The 21,926-nt window shown below is 50.6% G+C and overlaps 11 protein-coding genes across 15 annotated transcripts; 6 read left to right on the top strand and 5 right to left on the bottom strand.

Annotated features, from left to right (window-relative positions):
• Window positions 1-42: 42 nt before the first annotated feature.
• On the top strand, window positions 43-2,800 carry LOC6503797 (mitochondrial uncoupling protein 4). 3 transcript variants are annotated; one of them, XM_014905597.3, is made up of 5 exons: window positions 43-172; window positions 715-1,036; window positions 1,542-1,651; window positions 1,787-2,275; window positions 2,340-2,800. In XM_014905597.3, the coding sequence occupies exons 2-5, from the start codon at window positions 731-733 to the stop codon at window positions 2,512-2,514; spliced, it is 1,080 nt and encodes a 359-aa protein (XP_014761083.1). In that variant the 5' UTR covers window positions 43-172; window positions 715-730; the 3' UTR covers window positions 2,515-2,800. The 3 variants fall into 3 exon arrangements, with proteins under 3 accessions (XP_014761083.1, XP_001963728.1, XP_014761082.1); XM_001963692.4 differs by lacking the exon at window positions 43-172 and adding an exon at window positions 228-651; XM_014905596.2 differs by lacking the exons at window positions 43-172; window positions 1,542-1,651 and having other exon boundaries at window positions 903-1,036.
• Window positions 2,801-2,857: 57 nt separating this feature from the next.
• On the bottom strand, window positions 2,858-4,998 carry LOC6503858 (RING finger protein 121). Its single transcript, XM_001963691.4, has 6 exons — window positions 4,768-4,998; window positions 4,657-4,691; window positions 4,292-4,588; window positions 4,000-4,228; window positions 3,706-3,941; window positions 2,858-3,649 (listed from the first exon to the last, which is right to left on the bottom strand). Exons 1-6 carry the CDS (start codon window positions 4,813-4,815, stop codon window positions 3,529-3,531), a joined length of 966 nt encoding a protein of 321 aa, XP_001963727.1. The 5' UTR covers window positions 4,816-4,998; the 3' UTR covers window positions 2,858-3,528.
• Window positions 4,999-5,033: 35 nt separating this feature from the next.
• Window positions 5,034-6,366, top strand: LOC6503798. Its single transcript, XM_001963690.4, has 3 exons — window positions 5,034-5,280; window positions 5,342-5,444; window positions 5,500-6,366. Exons 1-3 carry the CDS (start codon window positions 5,138-5,140, stop codon window positions 6,331-6,333), a joined length of 1,080 nt encoding a protein of 359 aa, XP_001963726.1. The 5' UTR covers window positions 5,034-5,137; the 3' UTR covers window positions 6,334-6,366.
• LOC6503857 lies at window positions 6,350-7,162 on the bottom strand. Its single transcript, XM_001963689.3, has one exon. It carries the CDS (start codon window positions 7,081-7,083, stop codon window positions 6,370-6,372), a length of 714 nt encoding a protein of 237 aa, XP_001963725.1. The 5' UTR covers window positions 7,084-7,162; the 3' UTR covers window positions 6,350-6,369.
• Window positions 7,163-7,185: 23 nt separating this feature from the next.
• LOC6503856 (laccase) lies at window positions 7,186-10,127 on the bottom strand. The gene is made up of 4 exons (XM_001963688.4): window positions 9,561-10,127; window positions 9,269-9,492; window positions 8,308-8,938; window positions 7,186-8,246 (listed from the first exon to the last, which is right to left on the bottom strand). The coding sequence occupies exons 1-4, from the start codon at window positions 9,631-9,633 to the stop codon at window positions 7,240-7,242; spliced, it is 1,935 nt and encodes a 644-aa protein (XP_001963724.1). The 5' UTR covers window positions 9,634-10,127; the 3' UTR covers window positions 7,186-7,239.
• A 148-nt stretch (window positions 10,128-10,275) lies between these two features.
• Window positions 10,276-11,814, top strand: LOC6503799 (putative sulfiredoxin). 3 transcript variants are annotated; one of them, XM_001963687.4, is made up of 3 exons: window positions 10,276-10,710; window positions 10,837-10,989; window positions 11,300-11,814. In XM_001963687.4, the coding sequence occupies exons 2-3, from the start codon at window positions 10,864-10,866 to the stop codon at window positions 11,510-11,512; spliced, it is 339 nt and encodes a 112-aa protein (XP_001963723.1). In that variant the 5' UTR covers window positions 10,276-10,710; window positions 10,837-10,863; the 3' UTR covers window positions 11,513-11,814. The 3 variants fall into 3 exon arrangements, with proteins under 3 accessions (XP_001963723.1, XP_014761084.1, XP_044572900.1); XM_014905598.3 differs by having other exon boundaries at window positions 10,818-10,989; XM_044716965.1 differs by having other exon boundaries at window positions 10,791-10,989.
• A 54-nt stretch (window positions 11,815-11,868) lies between these two features.
• Window positions 11,869-14,065, bottom strand: LOC6503855 (actin-related protein 8). The gene is made up of 3 exons (XM_001963686.4): window positions 13,938-14,065; window positions 13,297-13,876; window positions 11,869-13,243 (listed from the first exon to the last, which is right to left on the bottom strand). Exons 1-3 carry the CDS (start codon window positions 13,940-13,942, stop codon window positions 12,020-12,022), a joined length of 1,809 nt encoding a protein of 602 aa, XP_001963722.1. The 5' UTR covers window positions 13,943-14,065; the 3' UTR covers window positions 11,869-12,019.
• On the top strand, window positions 13,993-15,175 carry LOC6503800 (ribosomal RNA small subunit methyltransferase NEP1). Its single transcript, XM_001963685.4, has 2 exons — window positions 13,993-14,328; window positions 14,385-15,175. Exons 1-2 carry the CDS (start codon window positions 13,993-13,995, stop codon window positions 14,973-14,975), a joined length of 927 nt encoding a protein of 308 aa, XP_001963721.2. The 3' UTR covers window positions 14,976-15,175.
• On the bottom strand, window positions 15,138-16,314 carry LOC6503854 (28 kDa heat- and acid-stable phosphoprotein). The gene has a single exon (XM_001963684.4). It carries the CDS (start codon window positions 16,118-16,120, stop codon window positions 15,488-15,490), a length of 633 nt encoding a protein of 210 aa, XP_001963720.1. The 5' UTR covers window positions 16,121-16,314; the 3' UTR covers window positions 15,138-15,487.
• A 641-nt stretch (window positions 16,315-16,955) lies between these two features.
• On the top strand, window positions 16,956-17,651 carry LOC6503801 (serine-rich 25 kDa antigen protein). The gene has a single exon (XM_001963683.3). The coding sequence runs from the start codon at window positions 16,956-16,958 to the stop codon at window positions 17,649-17,651; it is 696 nt and encodes a 231-aa protein (XP_001963719.1).
• A 199-nt stretch (window positions 17,652-17,850) lies between these two features.
• Window positions 17,851-21,623, top strand: LOC6503802 (E3 ubiquitin-protein ligase znrf2). The gene is made up of 7 exons (XM_001963682.4): window positions 17,851-19,059; window positions 19,121-19,241; window positions 19,309-19,404; window positions 19,529-19,634; window positions 19,970-20,040; window positions 20,123-20,257; window positions 20,314-21,623. The coding sequence occupies exons 1-5, from the start codon at window positions 18,532-18,534 to the stop codon at window positions 20,025-20,027; spliced, it is 909 nt and encodes a 302-aa protein (XP_001963718.1). The 5' UTR covers window positions 17,851-18,531; the 3' UTR covers window positions 20,028-20,040; window positions 20,123-20,257; window positions 20,314-21,623.
• The last annotated feature ends 303 nt before the right edge of the window (window positions 21,624-21,926 follow it).

Here is a 21,926-nt window from a genome sequence, read left to right as displayed (position 1 = left end):
TCACTATCGCGTCGGTTATCGATCTCCATGTGATGGTGGAAAGGCAAACTATCGATAACCCTGAAAGTCAAATACGAGCGCTCCTTACATAAAATCAAAGCAAATAAATAATGACAAGCGAATTATATAAAGATATATATTAGATATATCCCCGCTACCTTATATTTAAGAGGTAATTCGAAGGAATCTGACAGCCCCGGACACACTTTCGCTCCTTTGCTGCACGCGGCAACCCTAGGCCTCTGTTGTGTTTTTGTTTTTGTGTTTTTATTTTTTTTTGTTTTATTGACGAGGAGCTGATAAGCTTAAGGTTTTTTATACACAATACTAAGGATATATAAATAGAACCGCTTCGCAGCTGGGTGGACAAACATGATTAGCCCATCGAGAGCTTAAAAAGAGCGCGACTGCTGTCCAAGTCAAGGCGATTCGGAGCGATTCCACTGGCACCTTTTGTTTTTCTTTCTTTTTCGCACCTCGGAAGAGCGTTGCCAAAATCGCCGCCGTCGTTATTATGTAAAAAGAGTCGCACACGGAATCGGAAGCATATTCTCGGACACAAAGGCACAAGGCATTGCGTCCGCAATCCTCGGGAAAGTTCGAAGCACCCCGACCACATCACGCGACCGTGTGAAAGTCTCTCCCGCCATAGTTTGTTTTCTGCTGTTTACCTTTTCCCTCAATGTTTACTAAACGTTCCCGCTTATCTTCCAGTTCCAACTGTGCTGCCATGGCCGCTGCAACGGGCTCACCAAGCTCCCACACCGAGGAATCTTCGCCAGCAAGCGTAGGTGGTTCCAGCTCCGGGACTAGCGGCACAGCCTCCTCCACTACCAGCGGACGCAACCAACTGCGGCCTGTGAAGTATGACTATGCGGACTCCTTCGCCTGCACGTACATCGTGTCTGTGGTGGCGGCCTCCATCGCAGAGCTGGTCACGTATCCCCTGGATCTGACCAAGACGCGCCTGCAAATCCAGGGCGAGGCGGCTGCCATAGCCACGATTAGTCCAACCCAAACCATAACCAAGTCCAATGTGAGTATATGGCTGCCCGGCATGAACCAGTGATAGGGGCGGGTATTCTCTGTCATCTGCCCACTGCATTATTGAACCCCTATCTCTGGTTTCTGGCATCGCCTGTCGTTGTTTTTACTGTTGCTGACTGTAACCCGACTAATCCCACATCTCCATTTGTTGACTTGCCTGCTTCCACTAACCTGGGACTGCTCCTCTGACTTATCACTGCTTCCATCGCTCGATAAGATTGGGCAAGCGACGATAAGAGTGCCCACGGGTGAGAGGTTGCCGAAGCAGTCCCAGCTGTTCCCCACAACTAACCTTCCCCCATCCGACTGACCCCCACTATATGTTTAGCTACCCCAACTGTGATCTGTGTGACTGTCATCTCTCCTCTGGGTGGACCTGGACCTCTCCCCCAATCTGTTCCTTTGTGTTTGTGTGTGTGTGTGTGTTGTTCTTGGACTTTTAGAAAATACAGATACTCTTACTACAATGAAGCCCCCACAATTACCATTACCAGATGCAATACCGCGGCATGATGGCCACCGCCTTCGGGATTGCGCGGGAGGAGGGCGCCCTGAAGCTGTGGCAGGGCGTGACGCCGGCGCTCTACCGACACGTCGTCTATAGGTGGGCAAACATCCAAAATCCTCATACTAGAACTAGCCAATAGATCAATAGATCGCCTGCCGCCCTCTAGCCCTCCGGCCAGTTGCTAGAGTCGCTCTAATCCCCCTTGTGCTTCCTCTCTGCTTACTCCCTCAGCGGTGTGAGGATTTGCAGCTACGACATGATGCGGAAGGAGTTCACCCGCGATGGAAGTCAGGCGCTGCCCGTGTGGAAGTCAGCCCTTTGCGGCGTCACCGCTGGAGCCGTCGCCCAGTGGCTTGCCTCGCCCGCTGACCTGGTCAAGGTCCAAGTCCAGATGGAGGGCCGGCGGCGTCTGATGGGCGAGCCGCCGCGAGTCCATAGTGCCGGCCACGCCTTTCGGGAAATTGTTCAGCGAGGCGGCGTGCGGGGCTTATGGAAGGGCAGCATTCCGAATGTTCAGCGGGCGGCTCTAGTGAACCTCGGCGATCTCACCACCTACGACACCATCAAGCACCTCATCATGGACCGCCTGCAGATGCCCGACTGCCACACCGTTCATGTACTGGCCTCCGTGTGTGCTGGCTTCGTGGCGGCCATCATGGGCACGCCGGCGGATGTGGTGAAGACCCGCATCATGAACCAGCCCACCGACGACAAGGGCCGGTGAGTCGACTCTGACGGCGAGTTGGGTCAGCTCTGTACCACTCAATGTGTTCTTTCCTTCCAGGGGTGTTTTGTACCGCGGATCCGTCGACTGCCTGCGGCAGACCGTGGCCAAGGAGGGCTTCGCGGCTCTCTACAAGGGATTCTTGCCGTGCTGGATCCGAATGGCGCCATGGTCGCTCACGTTTTGGCTGTCCTTCGAGCAGATCCGCAAGATGATCGGAGCCTCTGGCTACTAGATCCGTAACAGTTAAGGTGTAGATGTACATACCGGAAGAAATGTATAAAGCGGCTCACTAGTGCGTTCCTAATCCTTCCCCGGCCACCAGGTCGGTGCTAGCACGACGGCACACTCAGCCGATCCCATATCCCCGGTTCCATAACCTACCCGTGCCTGAAACTTAAGTCCCTGGCTTGGCAGTTCGTTTCTTTCCAGTTCATTTGGCTTACCTTGCATCCTACTCTTTTGTTATTGTTGTTGCCTTAAGTGAATGGAATAATACACAATAAAGCGATAAATTGTTATTTCAAAACGTCTATCCCGGGCGGGGCCTCTTGGCGAAAACGAAAGAGACAGACATGCTTGGTTCTATAAATCCTTTTATTCCCATCCAGACACAGATCCGTGCAATCCGTACTATATAAACTCTTGAACTTTAAACCACGTCGATCACATGAAGTTTTTCTAAACTCTTCAGAATTTTGAAGTTGTTTCGATTTACAGCGTCCGCGAGTCTTTTTTCCACTATTTGGCTTCTATCAGCAGTCTCCGCTCGCCACACACATGTGTCCATCGAGCTCCGGGGCGACCAAGCAAAGTAACGAAATTATAGTTGGTCAAAATACCTAGGAAACATACACACGGCAGGCACACAATGTACACAAAATACATAGCTTGTATTATATAGATATAGATGTACACATGCATATATCCAAATTGCATTTTCGTCTCTGAGTTAAGTCTGAGCCATGGAAAGGTCGGGTGCTGGGAAGCAAGCCACGAGGGTGGAAGCGTCTGCTCTGCTCCGCGAGCACCGCCGCACCCCGGATAACTGGACGGGGAGCGGGTCGGAATTGGAATGAATGGCGATTGAGTGGTGCTGGTGCTCCAATTGGTCTGTCGTTCTTGGTGTTGTAGTTGAAGTAATAATAATAGTGTGCTTCTTCTAAATATATACTGTGTGTGTGTGTTGGTGTGTATGTGTGTGTGCTTGACTAGACGCCCAGGAAAGCAAAGCCGGGTCCAGGAGAACCTACTCTAGGCCCAGCATCCAGTTAATTCCTTGTACTATGAAGAAGATAAGCGGCTGCCAGGCCACCAGCCAGCGAATCCAGTCCAACAAGCGTCCGTACAAGACGTGGGGCTTCTCCCAGCTGCAAGACGTACGAGAACATATAGTATACATTGGTCACTTGATTCCATGACTTACGGATTGCGGAACATCTTCTGGAGGTCGACCTTTTCCTTGCAGTAGGGACAGGTCTGCTTCTTTCCTACGATGCACCACCCGCGTATGCAGAACTCATGAAATACATGCTGGCACGACAGCTTGTAAGTGTTCTCGATGACGCCTTCCTCCTTTTCAGAGACCAATAGCTGGTTGCCACAAACGGCGCACACATTCTGGTCCAGGTGTCGGGTTGGGATGCCCTGAGGCGTGTAGTACTACGAAGCGATAAAGGATTGTTCGAATTAATATACTCCAAGAAAGTTCAATACGTACGCCAATGGCAGCGGCCATTTTGTCGGAGCAGATCTCGGATATATCCCGGCCAAGGACTCCGATATATAGACCGTAAAAACAGAACATCAGGCCAACGTCCATCCAGGCGTTTGGAGGCTGCGAGAAGACGTAGTTCATTCCCAGAAAGGCGGCCATGATCACCAAGTAGCCGACCAGGCCCAGGCCGTAGCTCAGCTTGTAGATGAAATAGAACCATTTGTAGACCAGCCTGCAATGGAAATGGATAAGATTACTGTTATTGCCCTTATCGCCAACTGGCGGCGTGACTCACCTAGGCGTTGTACCCTGGATGGGCTTACTGGTGGCCCTCCGCATCACCAGTGCCGTGATGAAAGTGAATATCAGCCAGATGATGATGAAGCGCACCCAACCGAAGCTGCACGAGATGATTAGCGGGATGAGCCACATGGCCAATAGAGTGACGAAGGCGTAGGAGCTGTAGTGGCGCTTCTTCCACTCGACCAGAATGATCTGGGCGATGACCAGGGTCACAAAGAGGATGATCACCATCTCCGAGTGCATGGCGTCGTGGCCGCGGTGTTTCTCCACCATCAGCTGGTGTTCCGCTCTGGAGGGGAAGGTGAAAGATTAGGTCAACAACCTTTGGAGAACCGGCAAGGGATTAAATAAACTTACCGCATGCGCTCCTCTGGGGACATCTCATCCAGGGACTGTGGAGCATTCAATTGATCATTAGATGGACCCTTTCTCCTCGCCTAGGGGTAATCCCCTCCAGATACTACTCACCTTGTTTAAGTCCACGGGCGCATGCAGGTCCATGTGTTGCTGGTGCATCTTGTTGCCGAATCCGTACCCTGGCACCGCCAATCCGCCGGAGTATCCCACACGTCGTCTGCGTCGTTGCGTTATCTTGCCGACGTTTCAATTCGCCTCGTCAGTTAATTATTTTTCCCTTTCCTAAAAAACAAACATTACGCTTGCTACGATACCCAAGGTGCCGATACTCGTGTCTTACGCACCGTGGCATTGAGCTCTTTAGCAATCGATAGTTATTGCACGTTTTCCAATACTGCCATCGGCTTTTGATTATTTATTTTTGTTTTTGGGTGAAATTGTTTTGATCAAATTATTTTTTTAAGCCGAGGGAACTAAGGAAATGGAACTGGACCACTGGGGCACCATCCCCCTGGAGGACGATGGCCCTCAGCTGCCGCCGGAGAAGGGTGTTTACACTGCGACGAAGAAAGCCAGGTTTGACGAGGCCCGAGCAAATTATGAGCACCTTCCGAAAGAAATGCGGTGAATATAAAGAAGTAAGAGAGTTCAGTGGACAAAACGTTGATAATTCTGTAACTCACAGGCACACCGTGGAGTTGAGAAGCTCGCTGGTAACCCAGACCATCGAGGTGATGAAACAGACGGAGGTGCTGCAGTCGCTAATCGAAACATACTCAAACAAAAACGTATGCGGGAATCCTGGCAATCCTGTGATCCGAATAATAACGTATTCCATTTTAGGGCTCATCGAATTATCTGCTGAATCCCTGCCTAATGATACCCGAAGTGGACTTCCCTCCAGAAAACGCCGCCGATCTGGTGAGCGAGCAAAAGTTCCAGAAGCCTATATGGTTCACGCCCCCTGTGGATACAGCCTACTCCAGAGGCGACCCGCAGGATTATCCGGAAATCTCGAGCGATACCTGCCGACAGGCCGTGCGCAAAGTGATGTGTGGAATGCTGCGCCTGGCCGGATTCACAGACTGCTCCGAGTCGGCCGTTCAGGTTCTGACCGACGCCACGGAGGAGTTCCTGCGCAGCTTTGTGGGCGAGTATAGAGGTTGCTACGACTCGGATCCTCGACTGCAGAAAGCCACTAGTCTCAAATTATTGCCCCTCGAGCGGGCCTACACTGCCATTACGGGTACATCCCTAACTCAGGTTCACAACTACTACAAGCACAAGGTGATAGCCAGGAATCGCGTGGAGATTGGCGAGTTCAACGGCGTGCTTCAGGAGTACGACAAGCTTATGAAGGAGAGTCAGAGCAGCATGCAGAAACAACAGATCCAACAGCATCAGGACTTCAATGGCAGCGACTTCCTTAACATACTTGACAACAGCGCTACCGGGAGCAACCAGAGCATGGGAGGGCACCAAATGGTGGGGGACATGCTGCAGGAACTCGGTGGCAGCTCGGCGGGCTCCAGTGGCACCGCCAGCTCCCAGCAACAGATGCTCTACGGATTGCTCGATGGTCAGATGTCTTCTACCTCAAATACGGCCGGCACGAGCGGTGCTGACAATGGAAACGGACATGTAGTAAACACCTTCCATGCCACTTTCGATTCGTAATAAGAGTAACAAGTCCTTTACACTTTAAGAATATATCTATTGTTTATTTTTCTTCCTTTTTCTAATCTTGGACTCGTCCCATTTGTTTTTTCTTCGGCGCTCTGTGAATTCATTATCGGGTTCCACAGCCAGTAGTTTGGATCCCTGCGCCTTGTATTCAAATATCTTGTCAGCCCGTATTTTCTTCGGAGCCCAGAAGCGCAGATCCTTTCCATCAAGCACAGACTCACCACTGACTGATATCAAGCGCAAGTTGGCATTGTGTTCTTTGGAGGATTCGTCTTCAGGAAGCAAACGCTTCATGATGTTGGGTTTTTTCTGGGGACCTTGAGGCCCTTCTATCACTACATCTGCACTTAGATAACAATCGGCCGTGGAAACAAGCTTCACCCTATCGGGAACAGACTTCTTATTTCCAAGAGGGCGCTTTTCTTCTTCGCAGAATTCGATTTGCTGCTGGATAATATTACTTAACCGGCTCCAAATATGCCTCTGCATCTCCTGAGTTACTTTTAGGTCACACGTAGCGGGCTCTTGCTCCTCCAAATAGCGTTCGCTTTTGGCTGAGACGGGATCCTGCTGCCTGTTGGTGATCTCTCGGGGCTGGTTATCTCGCTCTGACTGTTTTGCTGGTTGGGATTGCTCTTGAAACATTGAGTTCGTGAGCAGAGAAGTGTCAGCTGCCTCCCGAAGCCGACGCAGCTGGGCGTCATCTTCAGAATCCGAGTCCGAGTCTCCCCTTACCGGCATTTCTAGACGGGATTAGTCTATTTACTTTTACTAGTGCCGGCACGTGGGCCTTGGCGTTGTCGAACACTTAGCCCCTGCCATTCCCAACACTAAACCGCGCAAAAGATACCCGTTTGAAATGCCAGCTTAAAGGTACTTTATTTTTATTGTTAAGGACTACGCCACTGAGCTGCAAAGCCCGCAATTGCTCACAGGACACATCTTCATCTCGACATCCTCGCCAACTCGTACCACCGCCGCCATGCCATTCTCCGAATGCGGGGATATGTGGCAGTGGAACATCCAGTAGCCTGGACTGTTGGAGAAGAAACGCAGGATTGTGTACCCGAAGGCAGGCACCTGCACAGAGTCCTTGAGGGGGGCACCTCGCCTGCGACGCGGCAGCGGACTTCGCCTGTCGATCTGCTCGATCTGACCGATCTTCTCCTCACCGAGTGTCCCCATTCCCACCACACGAAAGGTGTAGCCATGCAGGTGAACAGGGTGTGGGGTATTCGACAGACTGTACACGACGAACTCGACCTGCTGGTTGGCCGGCACTTGTATCACGTTAGAGCAGCGACAGTGCCGCTGGCGGCAATTGAAGCCCAATTCCGCCTGTTGGGTCCTATTGCAGAAGAACTGGCCGACGCCCAGATTGCGGGTCTGCAGAAGGGACATCTTCGGCATGCTGAAGCTGATGTCGTCCATCTGGAAGCGGAAGCCCTCGCCCTGGCGCACCTCGAAGGCGTTCATGCTCGTATAGTATGTTACCGCCGGCTGCAGTTCCAGCTCCTGTCTCTGGGCATTCAAGTCCGCGAGGGAAATACTCCTGCCGTTTCCGTTGGCGGTCATGCTATTGTCGTCTCCGAGCTCGTTAAGGGTGGTGCCTGGGGCATCGTAGGCGTAGGTTAGGATGTGCGTGTCCAGCGACCGAGGATCTGCATCCCGATAGTGAAGTACCGCTTCCTGGTGCAGCTGATTCTTGGCACAGAAGCTGTATCCCTTCACCCGGATCCAGTAGTTGGCCACCTCCTGGTTGGCGTGCAGCACAAAGTCGAACCGCTCAGCACCGTGGAACATGATCCGCTGGACCTCCACAGGCTCAATGTCGTTGCCGTCGCTGGCGATCACCACCAGGTCGTGTTGGTCCACGCTAAAGCTGATTGGGCAGTTAGAAACACCTGAAATGGGGGAACCCGCATTAGTACTTTGACTAGTAGGCACTCCCGGCCCAATACTCGCCATTGAAGATCACCCGGAAGCGATAGCGGCCTCCGCGGACCACCGGAAAGTGGGCGTACAGAGTGGGCTTCGAAGTGACGCCCTTCTTTAGGTTCCGACCCCTCCCGTTGATCAGGATGTTCTCGGCCACGCTCTCGACAAAGTTGTGGACCCAGTCCTGGATCATGATCACGTGCTCCGACAGGTCGAAGTCGTACAAGTGGGCGTGGGGATTGAGCCGAGGCGGCATCCGCACCACCAGTGGGCCGGCTAGCCCGAAGGCGCGCTGGTGCTCCGTGTGGCTGTGCCACCAGTTGGTGCCGCCGTGGTCCACCTCAAATCGATAACGAAACGCCTGGCCGGCCTCGATCGGGTACTGGGTTACGTGGGGCACTCCGTCCATGAACGGGGTCATCCGCTGATGCATCCCATGCCAGTGGACCGTCGTCGTCTCGTGCATGCTGTTGATCACGTCCGCAACCACGGTGTCGCCCAGGCAGACCTCGATGGCCAGTCCGGGCAGCTGACCATTCACCACCATCACCTGGCTCTCCAGCCCGTCGGCGTACTTGCAATCGGTGGCCCCCAGGTTCTCCTCCAGCATGATGCCATCGAGATACTCCTTTCCTCCCAGCTTGAAGCGGAACTTGGACTGCGGAGAAGAGGGAAAGACTTAGCAAGAATCGTTTGTAATTGTAACTTCTAAAAAAAGAACATTTTTTATCGCCGATGTTACTGATCACTTCAAGGAATAAACACCACTATCGGTGTTTGATCAGTGTTTTCTGACGTACTCGGAAAGTTCTGCAGAAAATTCTGAAGACGTTTTCTAATCGCATGACATCACGGCGGAGTTCTAGAAACAGAATTGGAGTACCGGGTGGAGTACCGGGAATCCCAATTGACACGGAAAGCTCCCTAGGTACTAGCTATCCTTTTAAAGGTATTGATAGAGATTCTCTCGGGAGATAGACCCACTCACCTGGAGGTATCTCTTACAGGTCTCCGCCATGGTGTCGTCGTAGTGGACCACCATGTAGTAGTAGCAAGTCATGGGCTGTTGGTCCGAGCAGTCCCGCTTGCAGGGATGCCGCATGTCCTTCTCGGCAGCCCGCCACTGGGAAGACTCGCCACCGCCCGTCGTCAGTTGTGGGTACATCTGCATTATCCTTTCGTACTTGCTCACGATCCGCTTCCCGTTAGCATCTGCAACGAAATCCCGAAGGGGAATAAGTCACTACGCCGGAGATTTCCGGAGGGCACCTGAACATCACCTTGTATCCCGTAAATTTGGACGCTGATAAGACAGAAAACGAAGACCAGGGTCTGCACCAAATTGAATTTCATGCTCACATCCAATTGAATCAAAAGAGGACCAAACCACAAATTTGTAACAGAATTTTGAATTTAAAACTACTGGAGGTAGGGTGGGTCTGCGGCTGAGGGCCAAGAGTGACTGTTAATGGGCTTCCGGCATCGGTTACCTTTTGTTGACACCTCACCCGGGTAAGTAACTGCAATTGTCTCTTGTCGAACAGCTCGTAGCAGTTAATTGAAGAAGATTGTGTGGCCGACAAGCCGCCGGAGGAGTGGGAGGCGATTCTCCGCGGCGATACCAGCCAGATAAAAGTGTAATTTAACATGTTCTAGTAGAGCTACTGCTGCGGAGCTACGGCTAACATATTGTAATAGCAACTGGCCTAGTTTTTGCATGGGCTTTGCCATTTGGATGGCCTTGAAAGCTTGCAAAAGACTCTGTACCATACTCCATTTTGAATTTTGAATCTCGAACTCTGAAATTTGAATTTAACGGAAACAGTGCTGCAAAACGACCGTTACGACGACCCAGGGCACCTAAGAGTACTCGAGTGACGCAAAACGCACTTGTTTTCTCCGCAGAAATAGAATTACCTGCCATACTTTGCCCCCAAATTTAAATACGTATACGTTTATCTTGAGATAGGCTACAGAGCAAAACAACCAGCAAGACATTTTAATTTCTCCGTTCGCGCCTTGGAGCTAATCAGAGAGCGGCGGAGCGTTTCTGCCAGAGGAAGACTTCTAGCCCCCAGCCGCCCCCCAGCAGCTGCTATTTTTTGAATTTCGATTTCATTTGCCTTTATCAAGGGCGATACTGGGGCTGGGTGTTTGTGGGGGGCATTGCAGCGCGTTGATTATGCAAAACACAAACAAAAAGTGGTCGTGCAGCAGCAGCTAAAAACATATAGCGGTAAACATATACCATCGCCCGACGAGTACGAGTTCGAGTGCACATTGAAACGAGTTTCAGTGGCTCTGCTGATCGGAGACAGCGGCCATGGAGTTCATTAGCCAGTCCATTCGGCAGGCGAGCAGACGCTTCCCCAGATACGTACCCAGTCTCCGCAGAAGTCACTACTCCTCCAGCAGAAGCCCTGCCCCAAAGTAAGCTCTTTTCTGTGGGTGTGGGTGGCAACCCCGCAGTAGCTCCGCTATCGTTGCTCATTGTTGTTGTTGGGGCATAGTGAAATTTCACAACTGAACTGTCGAAGAATTCCCTCCGACCGGCAGGTAAACAGCTGCAGAACCAGCACCACCATGGACACCACAATTCACTCGGCGGGCATAGCGGAGATCCACAATGTTCCGATGGAGGTGATCAAGCGACCCATTCCCTCCGTTCTGGATGAGAAGAAGGTGCAGTCGCTCATGGACACCATCCAGGTGAGTTTTCGCTGCTGTGCTTGGATTTTGGGACTCATAGTGGCAACTGGGACAACACTGCGTATGAGTTCTGGACTTTAAAACGTAAAGAGTCAAGGGTAAAACCCTGGTGAGGCGCTGTAATGTTGGTTTCCAAAAAACACGGGCTATCTAATCTCCAAAAGAATTCCAAGTCCGCACATAATATGTTCCTGTCCATAAAACATATCTGAAGAGCGAAGCAGGCACTGCTCCACTTTCCACAGTTCCGGATAGTTGCTGTACTGGTTACCCACACACCGCTCACTCGACCACACACTTTCTCCCACAGCGCGAAACCAGCGAGGACGAGGTGCCGCCCATCGACCTGCTCTGGATCACTGGGAGCGAGGGCGGCGACTACTACTTCAGCTTCGGGGGATGTCACCGGTTCGAGGCTTACAAGCGGCTCCAGCGCGACACCATCAAGGCGAAGCTGGTGCGCTCCACCCTGGGGGACCTGTACCACTACATGGGCTCCAGTGCCCCCAAGTACCTCGCCTGAGAGCCGCTGGACCCACCTATAACATACACATACGCACACATATTTTTTTATGACAAATGCACTTTCGTTCTGTTTTATTTTTGATAAGAAAATCTTGTTTTACTCTTAATGGTCAAAGTGTCTCAGTTATCGCATGATAAAGTTGCAAATTAACAGCCAAAACAAGTGTCGAAAACAAAGTCTTTGTTTTGCTCGCAGGAGAGCTTATCGCCCGGGGTTCTAAATTTGTTTACCTAATCGCGGATACTTTTAAAAATGCACATAAATTACAGCACAAAATAAAACCATATTTGACAAAACGAGACATAAAACATATAAACAATTGGACAAAGTACTGATGGAGCTCAGGAGTCGTATCATTTTGGGTGCAAGTCACACACCGCTCCGTAGTCCGGCGCCTTTATTGTGCTTTGGTTACGGCTAAGTTCCTACATAATTGTACTCTTCGATTCCCGCTACTATTTAAAATTCCCTAATCATATTCGAAACGCCTCTTGCCTCTGTCACTCACCAAAGAAAGGGCGATCGTTCCCGGAGGATGCGCAATCCGTAGCGCTGCCAGTCGTGCTGCGATATCCACAGCTCGCGGGCGCTCTCCAGGACGGACATGATGGCCGCCCCCTTCCAGGCCACCATGCCGGCATCCATACCCTTGGTGAAAACATTCACCTCGGTCCCGGTGGGCTGCATCTGCTGGCTGATGCGGCTCTCCAGCCAGGCGGTCAGGCCGGGCAGCTTGGCGCTGCTGCCCACGAGCAGAATGGAACCAAACATCTTGCGCTTGGTCTCAAAGCTTGCGCACCGGTTGATGGACCGGATCACGGCCTGGTCTAGTGACAGCACTTGTCCCTGAGTATTTAGGTAGCAACTGTTGGAATGGAGGGGCTGTCCTTGCTGCTGTTGGGAGTTACTGTTGCTCTCGTCGGGCTCCACCACAAGCATCTCCTCGTCGTCCGCAGTAACAGGCAGCTGGGGTCTTGGCAGAGATCCCGGGCCCGCAAGCAAGCTAGTATCCCCACCACGAACGCCATTTTTCCGGCCCGTCTCCTTCAAGTACTCCCCGTTGAAGCAATCTTCACAGTCATACTGTTCCTGCACAGTCTGCTGGATGCACACGCTTCTCGTCCGGCCCGTGATATTCAGCAGTTCCGTGTGGAAAAACGCCAGGGGAGCCATGATGGCTTCGTCGCCCACCTGGATGGTGTAGCGCAACCACTGGCCGTTCTGTTTTCGCAACGTGAAGTGCTTCTCCTGGGCGCCGCACACATTGGCATTCAAATGGCAAAACTTCTCCTTCAGCTCGTCCATCAGGTGGGCATCCACATAGCTGTCCTGAACATTACACTCCCGGTAGGGAAAGCCACACTTCCGCAGCAGCATCAGGAGGACCTGATCGATATCTCCGCCTCCGTAGTGAAGCCTCACACGGGCATCCAATTGGGAAATTCCATCCTCGATGCAGGCAATTGATGTCTTTTGGGCGCCGATGTCCACCACGCAGCCGTAGCCAACTCCCGCGCCGTACGTCGATGCCACGCTATCCTGGACCAGAAAACAGCGCTGAAAGCCGAGCCTTTGAAGCAGTAGCGTCATAAACTCTCGCAAATACCTCCGCACGTACACATCGTTTACCACGAGCACGGCGCAGTGAGTCCCCAGGTCGCGAAGTGCAATTTTCAAGCGTACCTCAAGCGCATACGCCCAGATCCGCTCCAGGTGTTGGAGAGTAGCCTGAAGAGCATAGACTATTACTTGTGACCAGCAACTCCAGTGCATTCGCTTACCTGCAGCGAGCCACCCTTCTCTTTGTGAACGTTCAGCTCGCCCCGCTGCACGGGAAAGTGGATGTCGTACTCGCGGGCATCGAAGGCGCTCAGCCTGAGTATCTGCTCGTCGAAGATGCTTTGCGCATCGCGATCCAGCCAAGGGCGCTCCTCAGGCACCCCGCTCGGCGGTGGTATCTTCTCGGCCTGGCTGCTCCGATTGAAGTGAGCCAACTGCTGCGGCGGAGTGGCCACCCGCAGGCGATTCTGTTCGTCTACGACGCAGTGCTGAAGGATACGCGAAACGGCCAGTCGCTGCTCTTCGAACTCGACTTGCAGCCGGGCGGGATTGATGTTATCCAGCGGCGGCAGCAGAGGATCGTGGTGCGGCCAGTCGCCCTCCAGCTGCCGCCGCCTATAGGCCACTGCATGGAGCAGGGTCTGCGGATTGAGGTCAGAAGCCCTTCCGATCCTCAGGTGCTGGGATCCGGGGTGAATCACTATGATCTTAGGCGCCTCTAGGGGCTGTGCTTGATGCGGGGGATGGGGATTCGAAGGAGCCGGCTGGCGTCCACTGCTCGTACTGCTGGCCCGCGAACGTCTGCAACCGAAAACGGGGAGTTCTGAATGGGAGAAGCTGATTTTGCGGCGGAATTACTTACTGCATGACTTGTGACCGTTGTTTCCTGCTGTCCGACGTTCCAAAAATGACACAGGATGGGGCCGCAAGGAAATTCAAGCCCCAATTCGCATTCCAAATCCAAACAAAAACGCGGCAGTGTGACCAGTAGCTATGGGTCTGCAATCCAAGTGAGTTCGAGAGTGGTCTGGCCACACTCTCCTTGGCCGCGTGCTCTTGTTTTGATTTTTTATAAGCACTCAGACATGGGAGGACAAGGAAAGGCTATAAACCGCAAGCGCAAGTTCACAGGACGCAAGGCCGATGATCCTGAGTTTGATCTGGACAAGAAGCACTTCAAGGCGCTCCATGTGAACGCTAGCGAGAAGCGACTGATCATTGTTTTGGAGGGCGCTCAGTTGGAAACGGTGAAGGTAGGTGTCCCATAGCCCTGAAGGCTGTCATTCTTTAAACTTCCATCCTCCAATAGGTACACAACACTTTCGAGCTCCTCAACTGCGACGACCACGCGGGCATCATGCGCAAAAACCAGCGGGACCCGGGCAGCTGTCGTCCAGACATCACCCACCAATGTCTTCTCATGCTGTTCGATTCCCCATTGAATCGGGCTGGTCTGCTGCAGGTGTTTGTACGGACTGAGAAGAACGTGCTTATCGAGATCAATCCGCAGACCAGAATCCCGCGAACCTTCAAGAGATTCGCCGGCTTGATGGTCCAACTACTCCACAAATTCCAGATCCGCGCCAGTGACTCCTCACGTCGACTGATGAGTGTTATCAAGAACCCAATTACGGATCACCTGCCAGTAGGGTGCAAGAAGTACGCCATGAGCTTCTCCGGCAAGCTGATGTCAAACTGCCGGGACCTTGTGCCGCACGGAGAGGAGGGCAGCGCTAGCTATGACGAGCCCGTGGTCTTGGTAATTGGTGCCTTTGCCCATGGCGTTCTGAAGAGCGACTACACGGAGGACCTGTTCTCCATCAGCAACTATCCGCTCTCGGCAGCCATAGCGTGTTCCAAGCTTTGTTCCGCCTTCGAGGAGGTTTGGGGCGTTGTCTAGATATTTAACATTTTATTTTACTAGATTTAACTTAGCTGGTAAAATGCCTGTCCCTTACTATCTTACTGTCATCCGTAAGAAGGATTTTTGTTACTTTTTAACCATGAATGTACCAGGTTAGGAAAGCCACAAATCAATGGAAATTAAATTAGAAACAGGAAATAGTTTAAATATACGATCTGACTTTATTTGCAAGGAGAGTTGTTTGTGCAAAAGTACTTATTTAATACAAATTCCCATGAGATTGCCCACGCTATCTCCAGATCTACACTAATTCATTTACACATAGTTATTTATTTGTATATAATTCGCAATTACAAAAAGATAGGCTTGAAAAACTACGACATTTCAATCGACATGGATACGGATCTCTTATGGACACACCTGCTGACCTGCTCGGTTAATTAACTTAGCTTATTGCCATTAGCCCTTGCACGGTTGCCATTTCGCTTCGGTTCGGGATCGGGATTAGGATTGGGTTACAATTGCAAGTGTTGAGAGCTGGGTGGCTTTTACTTGGCTCCCGGCTTCTTGCCGCTCGCCTCTAGAGCTTTCTTCTCCGCCTCTCGCTTGGCAGCCGCCTCCTCGCGCTGCTGCCGGATGAGAGCTAGCCTTGCTAGATCTGCCTTTGCCTCGGTGGTCTTTCCCTGGGCATGGAGCTTCTCGTACCGCTGGCGGGCCTTCTGCTTCTCGATTTGTTCACGTTCGCGGCGCGAAAGCTCCGGCTTTGGGGCAGCGCCAGATTCGTCTAGCTTGATGGCCGACAGTTTCTGCGTAGCCTTCTTGGTCACACGGTTGGGGTTTTCGATTTCAATGAGCGATGCCACGCCCTTTTTGGCATCGCGCGCTTCCCCTTCTGACTCGTCAGATTCCTCCTCGGATTCCGACTCCGAGGAGCTACCCCCGCCTGCCGCAGAGCGTTGTTTTTGCTTTTGGGCAGGACGACTAGCGGCGGGCTTTTTTTGGGCAACGGTCTTCTGCTTCGATGTGGATGCTCCGGCGCCAGCCTTGTCGTCTTCGCTTTCGCTGCCGCTGCCGCTGCCACTGGACTGTTCCTCCGACTCCTCGGATTCCTGCTGAAGCTCTTCGGGTGACGTGAAATGACGACTGCGGCCCTTGTGGTTAACGAACTTTCCTCGTGGCATCCTCCTGATCCTCTACGGTATTCCTCTGCGTATGGCTGATGTGCTTCCTCTGACTGCTCCCTTAACTTCAGTGATTTGTTACTCTGGCCGAGTGTTTCTCCGCGCGTCTTAGTAAGAAAATCAGTGCAAAATCACGTTGGCTTTTACTGAAAAACGTTTTGGGTAGGGATGTTGATAATCAAAATATCAATATATCGATATTCTTTGTATAAAGTTGATATATTTAATCGAAAAAAGATTTTATTTGGTATTTCGCGGTATTTTTATATTATAGAATTATCGATTGCGAATGGACACACCAACGGAAACGAACTCCAACGAAAAAGTTTAAACCCAGATATGTTCGATCCCTACATTAACATATTCCTGCGTTCTTTTAAACCATCTAAAAGTAAATAAAAAGTAAAATAAAGTTTAAAATACAAAATATATTTGAAAAATGTCGATCCATAGTTTTAAAACGGCGAGGATAGATAGACTCCATGGAAAAGGGCGCAACAAAGGTTTGCAAAAGGCAAACAGTAATTCATAACTAATACATAAATAGTAGTTATATTATAGTATTTATAATAGCATTATAGTAATGCCTAACTATTTTTAAATATACGTAAAAAGTGTTTAAAAATGTTAAATTCGTTTTAGGATTGCCATCAATTGTTCTTTTTGACAGGAATCGGAGCAAAGTTCACGTTATTGAAATGTCAAATCGAGGAATGGAACGCCAGAATCTTTCTTTTTCTGCCTTAGACTGAAAGGAAACGGACGTCTCGAAACATATTCCCAAAAATATTTGGCAAAAAATAATTTTCCTCCAAGCTCTTTTTCTTGAACCACCATGGACCAAATCTCAAAGGAGAGTAAGATGACACCTGAGGACAACCCTCTGCAGTCCACTGAGGAAAAACCGGTGAAGTCACCTGAGGATAAATCGGTATTGTCTGCTGAAGACAAAGCGGTGGAGTCGCCTCGGGACAAGCCGGACGACTCTTCTGACAACAAGCCAGAGGATTCTTCTGACGACAAGCCGGAAGAGTCTCCTGATGAAAAGCCAGTGGAGTCTCCGGCTGCTATGAGACTGCGCTACTCAGACGAAGTGGAGGAAGAACTGGCAGAGATCGAGAAGAGGGTCAAGCGTTTGCACAGGCAGTACCTAGAGGCGGTGGAGTCGCCTCAGGACAAGCCGGAGGATTCTTCTGACGACAAGCCGAAGGATTCTTCTGACGACAAGCCAAAGGATTCTTCTGACGACAAGCCGAAGGATCCTTCTGACAAGCCGGAGGAGTCTTCTGACAACAAGCCGGAGGATTCTTCTGACGACAAGCTGAAAGAGTCTCCTGAGGACAAGCCGGAGGAGTCTCCGGCTGCTAAGAGACAGCGCTACTCAGCCGAAGTAAAGGAAGAATTGGAAGAGATCGAGAAGGAGATCAAGCGTTTGCAGAGGCAGTACCTAGGAATCTCGCGCCAGTGGCTTCTCTGCAAGAAGCTGGCCAAGAAGGCCTGCGACGGCTTCTTGGGATCAAAGGGAGCCTAAATCTGCGCAATGAATGCTCTTGGCAGGTTCATGAAATAAACAGTTGGCTGTCATTCATCATATCAAAACTTGTTTTTGGCGTTTTATTTGAGAAGTCATTTTCACAAAATTTTTAGGACGAGGTGGTAACATTTTGAATTTTCCCGCAACGAAAGCTGGAAAACTGTTGAGCTTTCGTACTAAAGAACTAGCGCTTTCTGATATTTATAGAGATGGGCGATATTTCGGCGAGTCAGCTCGTGACCCAGTTGCTACCACCTCTATATTTTTATTAAAAAAAAGTTGTACACATAAAACGAAAAACACGGCTGAGCAGAGGGGAATCGGTCATTTTTAAATTGACAGTGTAATCGCGTCGCACCTATTTTGGCTAGCGGAGAGCAGCGGAGCGGCAGTTGCAGTTGCAGTGGCCAGTGGCAGCAGAGTAGTTTCAGCAACCACAATAACAACAATAATAACAATCAACTACGCACCGAAACCGACCCCTAAACCGACCGATCCGACCGATTAAGGACCGCCCCCGCCACCCGACACCTGCCCGCACTTTCGGCACAGACACACTCGCACACCCGCTCGTACACACACATCACACATCACACACACTCTCGCGCGGCACACAGACACACACAGGTTCGCAGAGTTATCATCCGACCGCATTTATCATCCGCCTCGCATCATTGTTTGCTATTGTTGTCTGCTCCGCTCCGAAGGAGCAAACAAAGAGGGCCAACGAGGAGAAGGACGAGAAGGAGGTGTCGGAGGAGTGGGAGTCGTAGCACTATCGGCAGGAGCCACTCCAACCCACCACACGAAAATCGCAGAACTCGAGGGGCATTTGGGAGCCAGGACTGCGCACTGAAGCAGTACCCGTAGCTCCTCTATGGGTCAGAAGGCGAGCACGCCAGCCACTAGCGGCCAGCAGAGCCCACGCTCCAGGACCTTTTCCAGCAGCTCAACGGGAGCGGCGGAGCCGACTGCTCCCAATGTGACCACCAGTCGCAGTGGCGGCGGCTCTACCAACACCTCCACTGGTGGCGATGCCGGGCAGGGCTTTAATCTGCTGCGTACGCTGCCCGGCCTGCAGGTGTACCACAATCAGAACTCCACCTCTGTAGACCGGCAGAGGGCGCGCAGCCTGAGCTCCGTGCCGGACATTCAGCAGCAGCAGCAGGCTGCCCAGCAACAGGGCTCGGTCACCTCCTCTGGCAGCAGTCCCCACGCCCACACCCACGGCGGTCACCCGGCGCACCAGCATCTGCAGCCGCATCCACATGGACACACTGCGGTAGCGGTAACCGTGTCGGGGAGTGCCAACAGCAACTATGGGTTCCCGGCTGCCGGAAATAACAACGGATCCGCCACTCAGTCCTACATGCAGCAGCGGCGCACTCTTGGCGACTCGATAAGGGTATATTATGCCTTAGTGTTCTGAATTCCCGGTTCTAACGACCCTTTTTCTCATCCTGCAGGACATAACCGGAAGTAACATCGCCGAGAGCATCGCCCTGGCCGCCTCCGCCACGTCCGGCAACGAAATCGGACGTGTCTACACGGCCACTTCGCTTCCATCGCACATTTGGTCCTTCAATGGTGAGTGGCGGGGCTTAAGGCTCCCCGAATCTGAACCTAAACACTCAATTACCGGGAACAATTGCAGGTATCAAGTGCCCCGTGTGCAATAAGTTTGTGTTGCCGGACGACATTGAATGCCATTTAGTCATGTGCCTAACGAAACCGCGGCTCTCATATAACGGTATGCTGATGCTCAGGGCCATGCCTCTGGCCTGTTTATTTACTCTAAAGCGGTCAGAGTCCAGTGGCGCATTCCATTAAACAAAACCCGACTCTAGTCCACTCCATTTTCCGTTCTATTTCAGAGGACGTTTTGTCGGACGCCAAGGGCGAGTGCGTCATCTGCCTCGAAGACCTGAGTCCGGGCGACACTATCGCCCGGCTGCCATGTCTCTGCATCTACCACAAGGGGTAAGTGTGTGGGTGGGGCGGTGTTCTTGCCCCATATTTTCATGATCTCTATGCTGGGTAGCTTCAGGGTGCCCCACAAAGAATATGCCACGAGAAACACACGGTATTAGTATTGACTTGCGAAAAAGGCTGTTCCTATTTGATTGACATTAAAGTTCTTGCACTGGTGTCGGACCTTGTGCCCTGCCCCAAGTTAGCTTTCTTGACTCGTTTCTTGCCGGCAATCAGTCTAAATATAAACGCCTACATTTAATGAGGCGTTTGTTGGGCATTTTCTCTTGCTTTGTTCGGTTTGTTTTAGACTCATTTGAATTCTTTTGCCGTGCACCCCGCAGATGCATCGACCGTTGGTTCGAGGTGAACCGCTCCTGTCCCGAGCATCCAGGAGATTAGTAATCCCTTCCAGGTGAGGCCTGCCTGCCCCCCAGAGGCTTTGCTTCGACAAAATCGATTATAATGTCCTTGTGCCTTTGTGTTCCCTGTTCCAGTTCGAGTTTTTCCTGGCCCGTTGTTTGTGTAGAGCGAGATGGTGTGCCCAGAAAGAGGAGGAGGAAAGATTGGTTGGCGCATCTCTGGGTTGGTGGCCCATGGTGCCCCAGGCCCAGAGATCGAACCTTCAAGAGGTAGGTTGGACGCCCTTGGCTGGTAGAAACCCATTGAGAGTGCATTCCTCTTTCAGCAACCCCCTCGGACTCGGACAACAACGGCTGAGGCTGAGGCTGAGGCGAAAGGTGACGGAGAGGCTAGTCTAGAGGATGAAGGAGTAGAGTGGAGTGGAGTGGAACGCGTGATCGGGACTTCGATCATTTGACCTACCGACCGACTGCTAATGGAACCCAAAACACACATAAATCAATTGAAACAAATTAATTTACAATGCTAAACTGGCGAATCAACCAACCCACAAAACTACAACAAGAGAAACCACAACAACCGGAAACATGATGACGGGAGGAGTGTAAAGCGAAGCAACCAACCAACCAACAAAAGAATGTCAACCAATGTGATGTTAAATTTTATATTTTGTACGATAATGATGTAATTGTAATTGTAATGTATATGTATGTATTTATTATTTTAAACAGGACTAAAATAGGATAAAACAAAAACAAAAAACAAAACGAACACAACGCGTAAGATCACACAAACATAACAATAACAAGAATACTATAATAATTACGATATAATTATGAAACAAACGAAAAGCAAAGCAACCAAAAAAAGCATAAAACATGAAACATAAAACAAAAAACAAAATGAAACACCCGCAACATCTCGTACATCTCTAAGAACGGAAAAGTAACGAAGGAAACCACTTTCCCCACTTTCGGTGTTAATTTTAAGAAGATTTGTTTAACAATCGCACCCAAGTATGCGTATGATTATGATGTGTTACTTTAAGTTTCTCAAACTTTTTATATCCTGTTTGTTATCAACAATTTGTTTCTGTTTTGTTTAAGCGTAAGAAGCAGGAGTATGCAATTGACAGAAATCGAATGAGAAATATTTGAAATATTCGCCACAATTTGTAATTCGTCAATGTGAAGTTCTGGTCAAACGAGAAAGCTTAGGGCAAACCGGGTGTATGTAACGTTTTTTTTTCTCTCCTTACTTTTATGATTAATGTAAAGAGTTTGAAACTGGTTCAAAAACCGCGGCAACGGCGGCGGGACTGGATCCTGTCCAGGACGGACCGAGCCTGCCACTGTTCCCGGGCATTTACCTACATATTACATACCTACGTATATACTTTTATTCTTGCTCATCGATACACAGATCGGGGATTGCGTCGATGATCCGCCAAAGTTTCCTTAGCAACCGCAGTAACCGTCGGCGGCAGCAGCGCAGCACGTAAGAACTATTTTGTAAATTATATACTTTAATTGTAAATTGTAACTGTATAACTAATAGCGTTGCATTGAGCGATTGAGGATACAACTGATTTCACTCTTTAAACTAAACGACAAAATAAAAGCGATAAACGTAACATTGCAACAGCGCTTTATGTCTTAGGGTCTGGGGTTTTCTGGGTGCTCCTGTTTACTGTGCTGCTAAGGGTTTTGATTGATTAGACGGGGTTATTATCATATGGCATAGAGACCTGTAACCTTATATTTTTTTGCCCTAAATCGGAGCTTTAGATGCACTTTTTGGCGCATAGCTTGGCCATTTCGAAATCGATTCGGAAACGGAGTACCATTTAAGAATCAGAGTTCCTTTCTCGTTCGATCCCCATCAAAATATGGCACATTTTAACCAAAAAAAATTTGACCCAAATTTGGCCAAAAATCC

The sequence above is a fragment of the Drosophila ananassae genome, chromosome XL (assembly GCF_017639315.1).
Source record: "Drosophila ananassae strain 14024-0371.13 chromosome XL, ASM1763931v2, whole genome shotgun sequence".
In the NCBI taxonomy this organism is placed as follows: Eukaryota; Metazoa; Arthropoda; class Insecta; order Diptera; family Drosophilidae; genus Drosophila; species Drosophila ananassae.
Note: the sequence above shows the minus strand (reverse complement) of the source record. Positions and strands in the feature narration are given on the sequence as shown.

Coding starts and splice junctions, on each gene's coding strand:
- LOC6503797 (XM_014905597.3), top strand. CDS start 731: ATGGCCGCTGCAACGGGCTCACCAAGCTCCCACACCGAGGAATCTTCG. Junction 1,037..1,541: donor AAACCATAACCAAGTCCAAT/GTGAGTATATGG, acceptor TACCATTACCAG/ATGCAATACCGCGGCATGAT. Junction 2,276..2,339: donor CCCACCGACGACAAGGGCCG/GTGAGTCGACTC, acceptor CTTTCCTTCCAG/GGGTGTTTTGTACCGCGGAT.
- LOC6503858 (XM_001963691.4), bottom strand. CDS start 4,815: ATGCACCAGCAACACATGGACCTGCATGCGCCCGTGGACTTAAACAAG. Junction 4,692..4,767: donor CGCCCGTGGACTTAAACAAG/GTGAGTAGTATC, acceptor AATGCTCCACAG/TCCCTGGATGAGATGTCCCC. Junction 3,942..3,999: donor AAATGGCCGCTGCCATTGGC/GTACGTATTGAA, acceptor ATCGCTTCGTAG/TACTACACGCCTCAGGGCAT.
- LOC6503798 (XM_001963690.4), top strand. CDS start 5,138: ATGGAACTGGACCACTGGGGCACCATCCCCCTGGAGGACGATGGCCCT. Junction 5,281..5,341: donor CACCTTCCGAAAGAAATGCG/GTGAATATAAAG, acceptor TGTAACTCACAG/GCACACCGTGGAGTTGAGAA. Junction 5,445..5,499: donor AAACATACTCAAACAAAAAC/GTATGCGGGAAT, acceptor ATTCCATTTTAG/GGCTCATCGAATTATCTGCT.
- LOC6503857 (XM_001963689.3), bottom strand. CDS start 7,083: ATGCCGGTAAGGGGAGACTCGGACTCGGATTCTGAAGATGACGCCCAG.
- LOC6503856 (XM_001963688.4), bottom strand. CDS start 9,633: ATGAAATTCAATTTGGTGCAGACCCTGGTCTTCGTTTTCTGTCTTATC. Junction 9,493..9,560: donor CCAAATTTACGGGATACAAG/GTGATGTTCAGG, acceptor ATTTCGTTGCAG/ATGCTAACGGGAAGCGGATC. Junction 8,247..8,307: donor CTTCCGGGTGATCTTCAATG/GCGAGTATTGGG, acceptor CCCCCATTTCAG/GTGTTTCTAACTGCCCAATC.
- LOC6503799 (XM_044716965.1), top strand. CDS start 10,604: ATGGAGTTCATTAGCCAGTCCATTCGGCAGGCGAGCAGACGCTTCCCC. Junction 10,711..10,790: donor AGCAGAAGCCCTGCCCCAAA/GTAAGCTCTTTT, acceptor GTTGGGGCATAG/TGAAATTTCACAACTGAACT. Junction 10,990..11,299: donor CGCTCATGGACACCATCCAG/GTGAGTTTTCGC, acceptor TTTCTCCCACAG/CGCGAAACCAGCGAGGACGA.
- LOC6503855 (XM_001963686.4), bottom strand. Junction 13,244..13,296: donor AGAAGGGTGGCTCGCTGCAG/GTAAGCGAATGC, acceptor TATGCTCTTCAG/GCTACTCTCCAACACCTGGA.
- LOC6503800 (XM_001963685.4), top strand. CDS start 13,993: ATGGGGCCGCAAGGAAATTCAAGCCCCAATTCGCATTCCAAATCCAAA. Junction 14,329..14,384: donor CTCAGTTGGAAACGGTGAAG/GTAGGTGTCCCA, acceptor ATCCTCCAATAG/GTACACAACACTTTCGAGCT.
- LOC6503854 (XM_001963684.4), bottom strand. CDS start 16,120: ATGCCACGAGGAAAGTTCGTTAACCACAAGGGCCGCAGTCGTCATTTC.
- LOC6503801 (XM_001963683.3), top strand. CDS start 16,956: ATGGACCAAATCTCAAAGGAGAGTAAGATGACACCTGAGGACAACCCT.
- LOC6503802 (XM_001963682.4), top strand. CDS start 18,532: ATGGGTCAGAAGGCGAGCACGCCAGCCACTAGCGGCCAGCAGAGCCCA. Junction 19,060..19,120: donor CTCTTGGCGACTCGATAAGG/GTATATTATGCC, acceptor CTCATCCTGCAG/GACATAACCGGAAGTAACAT. Junction 19,242..19,308: donor GCACATTTGGTCCTTCAATG/GTGAGTGGCGGG, acceptor GAACAATTGCAG/GTATCAAGTGCCCCGTGTGC.